The 10268-nt window shown below is 39.8% G+C and overlaps 1 protein-coding gene across 5 annotated transcripts in view; it reads left to right on the forward strand.

The window, feature by feature from the left end:
* CSPG5 (chondroitin sulfate proteoglycan 5) overlaps positions 1 to 9688 on the forward strand; it is a 229490-nt gene extending 219802 nt beyond the window's left edge. For all 5 annotated transcript variants that reach the window (XM_069210880.1, XM_069210874.1, XM_069210877.1 and 2 more), the window contains one exon: positions 9156 to 9688. In XM_069210880.1, the coding sequence (XP_069066981.1) occupies positions 9156 to 9207 (52 nt within the window). In that variant the 3' untranslated portion in view covers positions 9208 to 9688. The remainder of the gene's footprint in view (positions 1 to 9155) is intronic.
* Positions 9689 to 10268: the final 580 nt, after the last annotated feature.

The raw sequence follows: 10268 nt of genomic DNA on the forward strand, positions 1-10268 counted from the left end.
GGTCCCTAGTTGGCAGTGATTTGCACTCTGTCCAAGTAGGGACCCTGACGATATGCAGGGCACCCCTGAGCTCCCTATGTGTGACTGTATGGAGTGAATGCACAAACTATCCACTTTCTAAAAGTAGCATTCTCAAACTTTCAATTCAAAAACCAACTTCATCAAAATATGTATTTTTAAATTGTGAGTTTGGAGATCCCTAACTCTATATCTCCATCTCTTCCCATTTGGAAACAAGAGATATTTCAAAGTAATTCCCATGTTACCTTATGGGAAAGATAGTCCTTGCAATAGTGAAAAACACATTTAGCAGTATTTCACTATTAGGATGTGTAAAACACACCAGTACATGTCCTACCTTTTAAATACACTGAACGCTGCCCATGGGGCTACCTTGGGCCTACCTTATGGGTGACTTACATGTAGTAAAAGGGAAGGTTTGGGCCTGGCAAGTGGGTGCACTTTCCAGGTTGAAATGGGAGTTTAAGAATGCAGACACTGCTGTGGCAGGTCTAAGGCATGTTTATAGAGCTACTCATGTGGGTGGCACAATCATTTCTGCAGGCCAAGTAGTAGCATTTGATTTACGGGTCGTGGGCACACATTCTGCTCTTTACTGGTGACTTACTAGTAAATCAAATATGACAACCGTGGATAAACCATTCACCAATACCATTTAGACAGTGAGCACTTGCACTTTAGCACTGGTCAGCAGTGATAATGCGCCCAGGGCCCTAAAGCCGGCAAAAATGAAATTTAGCACAGGATCAAAAACAGAAGGTCAGGAACAAAATGTCTGGGGAAACCACAACAAGAGCTGACAGGTCTAACATTGTTCATTGTTGACAACCCCCTTTCTATGGTTACTACACAACCAACAGTAGGATTATTGTGCTGTATATGTTTATCCTTGTGTTGTTGGACAATTCCTTCCTTATGGCTGTATGACAACCTTATCCCCAAGACTGGATACTGAACAGCCCCATCCATAGGATTTTTGTATAGCCCCATTCAAAGATTAGTTGTTGGAGATACCCATCATAGTTATATTGAAGAGTATCAACCTAGGAGTGTTGGACACCCTCTCTTAGGTTAGGTTATTGTTGTTAACTATCCAAGTTTTGCTGGGCTGAAGAACTGTAAAATAAGGTTGTTGAACAGTTTCTACGTAGGGACAGTCTTACCCTTAAAGATGATTGCTGTACACCATCCCATCTCCATTCTTTTTTCACAGCTGTTTAATCGGGCTATCTATCTTCTCTGTTGCTTAATCCTTAATTTCAAAATAGTAACACTATGATAGATCTTTTATTTAATTCAATTTAAATGAACGTAAGTAGATTTCTTAAGAGGTGCAGAAAGCTATTTACAGACAGATCTTATACTTGAAAGTAATAGACTTGTGCACTAATGAGCAGTGAGACCCAGTGAAGGAGTTGCTGTTTGGACAGTTATTTTTTTTCTCTTTACTTCCTCCCACCTCCTCATGTCAGTAGGTCCATCTTCCTGCTGAATGTGAACTGGCTTACACATATTTTTTTATTGACAGTTAAATATAAGTACATTGTAAGATGTATTTTACAATATATATTTTTTGCTTACAAACATGTTTTGCTGTACACCCTATAACAAACTATATTCAAAGATAATTAGTTAGAACATATTTTAAAATAATAATATTGTAAAGCAGACAAAACAATGAGGGTACTATTTCAAAACACAATGAAAACCGTTAGAGACTACACAATTTTCACAGACTCGTAACAAGTTAAAGATATAATATCAACACATAAAAGGAGTGTTTCGTGTGACTTATTTATTTCAGAAACTTGTATCAACAGAGATAATAAATGTTTCCCTGTGCATATTCAGCCTTATGTACATGAAAGTTAGTGATTCTAAAATGTCATTCTGTGAGCTTTGTAACGATTCTAGTTCTTCATTGGAACTCTGTGATCTTCACATGCAGCTGTTATGAGAACAATGTATAGTGCTATGTGGATTGACACTGTAATGAGGCTTCTCTAAGGTACCAGCTATGAATCTGCTGGGTAGGTATTCATTGGTTAGGGGGGAATCAAAATGAAGCATTTCTGGTTGTATACAGCTGTATGATTTGCAATGAATATCGTGCTACTACTTCCTTAAATCACCACACACCTGACCCTATTGAACCCAATCCCCGTCCTGAGCCACTAATCCTTCTGTCAGGCTAACCATGCAAACCCTATCCTACTACTCCATAATCTTTTTTTTCCAGTCTCTCCAATTCTGGACCTAGAGGGTATCCCCTCAGTTTGTGAACTTATCTATGGGTTTCCTTCAAACTCACATTATTCACATACTTTCCAGATTTATTAGCTCTTTACTGTCATGCCAAATCTAGTGGGCCTCTTATCCTCTTCTGGACCAACTAATCTTCCAGAGTCTACCATGTCACCATGCCCCCAAGGCCCTTAGTTGACTTATCTGCTCACAAGTAAATGCCCCCACGCTTATACCCTTCTCAAGAAACACCTTCATAAACTCTTCAACCAACAATGCGCGTCAGGCATGAAAACCCTTGATCGATGATATTTTCCTGCTCCGTTCTTTGTCCTTCAGTACTATTTCCCAGTTACTTAGCACCTCTGGTATAGGCCAAAAATATGTGGTTTGTTGCCTATCACTTACAAGTACCTTCTGTCTTTAATATTCAACATCACCATATCTGCAAAACCTTCTAATTTCCACATTCATATTCTTTCAAGCATGTCTGTGCCCTCCTGCTCAGTTTTCTTCCAACTGAAGTAGAATAGGTCAGAGGCCCACTCTCCTACTGCACCTCAATGTGTTGGTAACAAATGCCCCACCTCATGCTCCCCTTTGCCATGACACACTTGTCTATCTAGTCTATCTAACTACCCATTTAACCAACATCAAGCTACAGATCCATAGACCTGATACATCAGCCCAGGTCAGTTGAGTGTGTTGCAGGCCTGTTTTCGTGAATTGGTTGTGGACAATATCTAGGGGCTGCAACCAGCCTCGATAATTCTTCACCACTTCTTCACTGGCCCTGCTCTGAAATTGGTTGCCACCTGCCATTCTAAGGATCATTCGTGCTCTTGTCACTCTGGTCGCATATAACAAATATACAATAGATGAATAACTCTGATAGGGAAATCTCATATACATAAAATACATTAATAACATTGATATGAAAATCTTAGATCCCAGCACTCACTTCTAGCATCACTCTGTCCACTGAAACTGACACAGAAAAAAGTAAATAACGCATTTCTTGTCTAAGAGCCGTATTACAAGTCGGGTGGTTAATTCCTGCATGTGTGTAAAACGCTGTTTATGCACAGGTTGGAAGTATGAGATTTTAGTATTTAATGCATCCGATTACTAGCAGATGTGGTAAATAACTGAATCTTTCATTTAAAGTTACATTTCATCAGGTCAAACCTTGCAAAATTTGACGGCAAAAACCAAATGGTATTTATCGTATCATGCATATTTTGGTGCATTATCACTAAAATCTACATATTATTCCCCAACAACTCATAATAGGTGGTATTTATCGCTCTCCATAAATAATGGACTCTGTGGTATTGTTATTTATGATGTGCAGTGAATAGCGCCTGTACTTCTAATTAGGGCCTAAAATGTCCTATGGTAGCCCTAGAGAAGTATAAGGCTTTGGATCAACTATTTTTATTTTTTCATGGACTGTGTAGAACCAGGCCTTGAACCTTTTAGTAGAGACTACCACGCCCCCAATACCTTGGGGACATGGGTCTCAATTCTACGTATTCATGAAAACATGAGGCATCATCACTTCCCAAAATAAACCTAAAGATGGTCAACAGATGACCTTCCGTAGCTCTTCAAACTCATGTCAATTAAAAATATGTTTATCTCTAAATTTAATTGGAAAGAGCCTAGGACCATCAATGTTTTTTTTGCATCAGTGTGACAATTGCAGGCTTGTAGAATACTTTATCCTTATAACAAGAGCACTAGAGAAAATAGTGCCTCAACGTTTTGTATTGGCCGTTAGCCCAACCCAATGGCTTGTGTCTTCCCTGGATTGCAGTGGTCATGCCAAACTAGTGACTCATTCACAACGTACATGTCTCAACTCTAATCATTGTATGGAAAAGAAATCGGATGACAATTAATATTTTCCGTCCATTGGATGCCAATTGCTCTTACAAAGCACCGGGCACAAGTCCATAATTCCCATGTGTAGTATAATCACAGTTGCAGTTTTCACCTCCTGTGGAATAGTTGCCGCAAAGTCTTTTCGGGCAGTGTGTTCTAAAGAATCTGCCACCGGCATGACATGGAAGAGCTTTTCTTTTAGCTTCTTAGAATTAGTTTTTTCCTACTGTAGTTGTGACCAGCTCCTAGATCTTAGACCACACTCTGCATTTGAAAGCCTAGCCCTGTTTCCCCAGAGCTCGATTTGTTGACATCTTGTTTTAAACCTCTTTTTCCATTGGCTGCAGTAGTACCTCAAACCAGACCAGACTAAAATCTTGGCAGCAGGTAAGCATACACTGTACCTCTCCCGAGTGTCAAAGTAGCTCTCTTTTGCGGAGGCATTGGGACGCACAGCTCTCAGCAGCTGAAACAAAGGAATGCAAATCAGCAAACTAGTCCCATGTCGAGGGTGCCATGTCCAGTCAAGGGCGCCAAGTCCAGTCAGTCCTGTTTTTTTCAGCCAAGAGCACTAAGCATTTCGGAACCTGTAATTGAGTTTTTCTCAGCATGATTATGGACATTCTTAGTCATAAAGCAGTAAAAACAAGACTGACTGCAATTCACTCTCTTGTCATTATGCCAGTTTACTGTTGTGGAATTGAGCAAATAATAGTAGATATGTCTAGGTGTCATATATGTTTAAGTGTATGCGATATCGAGTGTTGTACACTATTTCAGAGATCGTGGCGCATTCAGCAATAGTAATTTCCTGCTAGTAGTATGTATTATGTAATGTGTAATATTGGTCGTTTATGCAACATTCACCACAAACTGAATCATTTGTATGCACTCAAATATCAGTGGTTGCCATAATCCAAATAGCGGTATTATTAATAATATTGCGTTTACAAATTCAGGAGTCTTGAAATCTGTGACCCGTAGGTCACATGTCTATACTTCTCTGCAGTCATTATCCCCCTATAAATTCAGGGCAGGTACCAAGGACCTGGACTGGATGGGCTACTCACTCATGGAATCTGGAATATTGAGAGCCCTGCTGCTTTGCTGATTTCTTAGCTGGTGACATCTCCAACAACCTCAGAGTCCCAGTGGTGCTTGTATCATTCAACAACCTATAAAATCAATATAAGTATAAGTTAAGGTCACTCCATGTACGTAGAACTAGTGAAAACAAAAGTGATGACTCTAACATTGGCACTGGAGAGCGTTATTCTCTTACCTACGGCACCCCTAGATCAGGACCAGACAAGTAACAAGTGGCAAGTAAAGTCATCAGATGAGTCTATGTTATCAAGGACACGGTTTTGAGTACTGTGTTTTCTTTAGCAAGCCAGGGTATTTGGGGAGTTGCAGTCTGGGTGCACCCAAATTGACCCAATTTTCAAATTGTAGCGATCTATAGAAACACTGGCTTGAGTGGAACCATGTGTCCCTTGTGGCATGGAGCCTTATCAGTCAAAGTGACTCTTGAAAATGCCCTTTTAAATCCTAGGGACGTTGTCTTTGAGGATGATACACCCATCACTTGTACAGCAACTTTTAAACTTTACAGCAAAAACAATTCAACATCCGCCTACAGTTTCCCTTGCATGCTCAGAGCTATTGTTTAGCAACAGCTATCAACTGTCACCAGAGTTAAATACATCACTAACCAAGTGCCACAGCATTCTGCAAGCATGTTTCAAACTCACTGGGTCAACAAGGAAAAAGAAAATTCCAGCTTAAAGTGTTGCAAAATTGGAACAATCGTTTATTGACAGCACTCTTGGTTAGAATATGGCAGTTGTTTCGCCCAGCTTCTTGTACTTCTTCAAAGGAACCTGGAAAAACAAAAATGATTTGTTTCTGCCTTTATACAGTGAATGCTTTATTTATCAACTAAAAATACACGTTCAGCCCTACATGTTGTGAGTTATACCCCACAAATCAAACAAAAGTGGAGACGCATTAAAACAACAAAATGTTCCAAAGTCTGAAACATGCACAAAGTACCTTCCACAGTTTGATTAATCAATTTACGTCAATATATGTCATCAACAGCAGTGCACACACATGTATTCCATGTCAACAAAACATTCTCTCCTGACTGCAAAAAAAAAAAATCACTGCTCCCAGGAACAGCTTTCAGTTATTGTTAAAAATGAGAAGGACTTCCAGGTTTCCACTCTGGACAGAAAACAATATGCACAGGAAAACGACTATCAACAGCTGTGGGTAATGGTTTAGGACACTCATGTGTTAGCGCATCTGACCTTAATAAGTAAACTTACAAGGGGACGCGAATAGGTCGATTAACCTTTTGATTCGCAATTAAGATGTTCTTACCATACCTCCAGTACATAATCAATAACCGACACACAATTTCAATAATCAACAACAATCAATAACAGTAATAATCAATAGAATCAGTAATTGTCATGCACCATGACCTTTCAGTCATGAATAACCACACCTTTTAGTAAAAGTTAGAATATTTATTTCCCTATATTAACAATGCTAAGGTCATGTAAATTTATCTCAAAATCAAATGAAACACATACAGAAGCATTACTGGCTGTCCAAAGCGGCAGAAGAAACGTAATCTAATCAAAGCTTGAACTATAACACATTCTAAGGTTACGGTGCAAATCAATAACAAAGTAAACTGCATCAAAGTGATTACATACATTCAGTAGAGAAATGAATCAAGCATTATTATCTATTTGCATAATTTCATTAGTGAGGATCCTTAACCAACATCAGATTAGCATCAGCATGTTGGGCTTCATGCAAAACAATTTAGTAACAACAATTTGGAAAAACATCTAACTATGGTTCTGTCAAAACAGTGCAGTTGGCACCTTGAAAGGAAAAGCAAAATACACATGATAGTCAACAATCTAATTCATAATACCTATCCTCAGTGTGGATCAGCAAGCAGAGTCAGTCTTAATCCTCAGGACATCAGTCGATTAGCAAGGCAATTAGGATTCAGCATCAAAGTTCAGAAAACGCAAAGTCTTTAAGCAGTAAAGTTAAGCATGTCTCTTGTCAAGATGCAAAAATGGGCAAGAATGAGTTCTCCCATTCCCGTGCAGTTCTGTTAAGTTAAAACTACTGAAACTATATTCCAAATCCCTATTGGTCAGTTAATCACATGCTCACACTTTGTCCAATAAAACTAAAACCCCAAATCTATGAATTCTACTATTACTCCGTTCACATGTCATTGATTGGTTGTCCTGTAATGTCCTCATCTGGCTTGTCAGGTAAAAATGTTGTTGCAGCTTTTACTCCAGTCAGTATCTCCATTGTTCTCCTCCTTAAACGTTAAGAAATACAGCTTTGACATGAGGCCTGGCAAGTAGGCCAAGACCTTCGCTAAGTTAAGGGTTACAATTAATAAAGCTAGGATATAATGCATAACCTTTAATATGACATATTACTACATTAGCCAAACATATATTCAACTTTTCACAGTATTAAACTACTAATAAGTACACTTTGTGAACATTGGCAGCCACTCTTCGTAATCACATATTCAAATGCGTGCATTATTTTTCTACATTATTATCTTTTCTACACAAACCCCTTATTCAGAATACATGAACACTCATTAATAATTTTTATTATACACCTGTGCTAGCACATGTAAGGCCCAGAGGTAAACTAGTAATTAAAAACACAACTGGAAAATGTTTTCAGACTATTCCATGGACAAACAATTTGCAGGGTCTCCATCCTTCACAGTGAGAGGACTGCTGATTTCACCCAAGAATTGTTTTTTAAATGTTAGACCAGTGGATTCAATTTTTCAAATACATTGTCTAAAAAAATCAAACATATTGCAGTCAGGCCTTATGAAAAACGTATTAAACGTTCAAATTCTTGCAAATTAGTAGAGGCCGTTATATCTGTGCAGCAGTAAATCATGCACATACTTTGGAGAAAGTGCAGTGCTGCTCTTCAGCGTTGCTTTCAGGGCTGAGAGCTTGGCTTGAATCCCTTAGCACTGAAATCACCCCACTGACCTCCAGACCCTAAAACCAGCCCACTGACCTCCAGTCCCCCAGGGGTTCACATTTCTGCTTTAAGTCCTATCCAGTCCTGCTTATACTGCACCAGCCCAAGAAGGTGGCTTCGTCTTCAGGAAAATAATTACATTTTGCTTTAGCCCAACTTGTCCACACATTACTGGCAAGTGTGAAGGGAGACTGGTGTTTCCCCAGTCAGATCAGACCTTTGCCTGCAACAATGGTTTTGGCTAAGAATAAAATAGAAATGAGAAAGAGTTAGATGGTGTTTGTTTCAGGCAATGATCGCTCTGTATTTGTGAAACACTCCCTTAGCCCTATCCTCTAGGGGACAGGCACCAGAACTACTGCTGAAGGTGACGGACATGCTTGGTTGCAACTTCACTGCACCCTGCCCTTTGTGTCTATAATAGTTGGGAAGCCTTCACTTTCCATACACACCTCCATATGCAGATATCTCTGGTACAAGAGTGAGTTGGAGCACAGCTGAGGGGTTGAGACTAATCATTAACTTGTTAACAGGATTGGCTTAGTCCAAGGCCCGAGGCTCCCATAAGGTCATCGGGACCATTAAAGATAGCAAAGAATGAGATTGTACTCCAGGAAATACCATTCATACTCAGTTGAAGTGACTGAGCTCAAGGATGTGACACTGACTTTTAATGTTTGACACTTGAGTTCTCTGTATATATACTAAATCATGTAGTTTATAAAGTAATTGCAATGGCTAAACACAATATTAGGACTCCTCTCCCCCACACTGACTGCAGAGACGTTGGTGTACACCATAACGCTGACTTGAAGTTTTGCATTGAGTCACCTGGCTTGCAGCGTATAGTCGATGATTTGTCAACCATGGCTTATGTCCACTTTTTTTTCTTTTCTTTCTTCCATTACCACTCTCCTCCCCACCAAATCCATGACCAGGAGGACCCTAGCGCCCCACACAAGCTTCAGGAGCCTCCCCGGTCTGGCCTAAAAGATGAGGATGCCTTCAACATCCAGAACTCCCTCTCACCGAAGGCCGACTGTGAGAAGTGTGAGCCGGACAGCCCGGAGGTGAACTGTCTGCAGAACAATCTGACGTAAAGTCCTGGGGAGATGTGATTTCCCATGAATCTCAGTGCTCTTAACTGTTGTTATTCTTCATCCACAATCCCCCTTTCCCTGTCACGCCATAACTTTCCCCTGTGAGTCCCATGGCATGCTTTGGTGTATTTTGTATCGAAAACGGAAGCAGAAGGAGGAAGATGACAACCCCCAAAAGCACTATGTTCCAAGTGGGTGATTTGGTACGTAACCCTTGTGTGTACATCATTCTCCGCCATAAGTGGCCAGTTCCTTAAATCTTTGCTGTATTTTGACTGACTTTTTTGTACTTTATCCAACTTTTTTTTTTAAATACTGTGAGATAAATAACAATAATCAGGAAAATTGAAAATAAAACATTTTTAAAGTTACCCAAATGCATTGTTGTGTGTTTTGCATGGGGTATAAGTGGGCCGTCCATCCAGGTACTTGATTTTTAGCTTGATAGTTACCTGTAATGTAATGTAATTAATGCCTGATAAAGCACTCTTACACCATAGGCTCTAGCTGACCTAGTCAGAATCCCTGTTATTAAGGCGAGTAAGCTTGTTTGAAAAGCCAGATCTTTAAAGAGCGTCTGAAGGAGGAAAAGTCAGACTCTTCGCATACTGAAACAAGAAGAGAACTCCAGAGTTATGGGATGCATACTGGAAAACTCCGACCCCTTCTTTTACTTTGGAAAATGTAGACACTGTCAGAAGGTATGTAAAAAAAGATCATAAAGAGGGAGCGAGACACTCATTTGGTTATGAAGACTGAGGCGAGGCGAGTCGTGAAACGCCTTAAAGACAATGCTTTGTGCCTTGAATTGAATTATGTACTTCACAGGCATCCAACCAAACTTTACAGCACAATTTGAAGGTGGGGTCGCAACAACGTCAGTATGCAAAAACAGTAACTGCTTGTGGCCATGCCTTTGTATATGAGACCAAAAGATTATTTTCCTAGAAT

Source organism: Pleurodeles waltl, chromosome 10, assembly GCF_031143425.1.
Source record: "Pleurodeles waltl isolate 20211129_DDA chromosome 10, aPleWal1.hap1.20221129, whole genome shotgun sequence".
Classification (NCBI taxonomy): Eukaryota; Metazoa; Chordata; class Amphibia; order Caudata; family Salamandridae; genus Pleurodeles; species Pleurodeles waltl.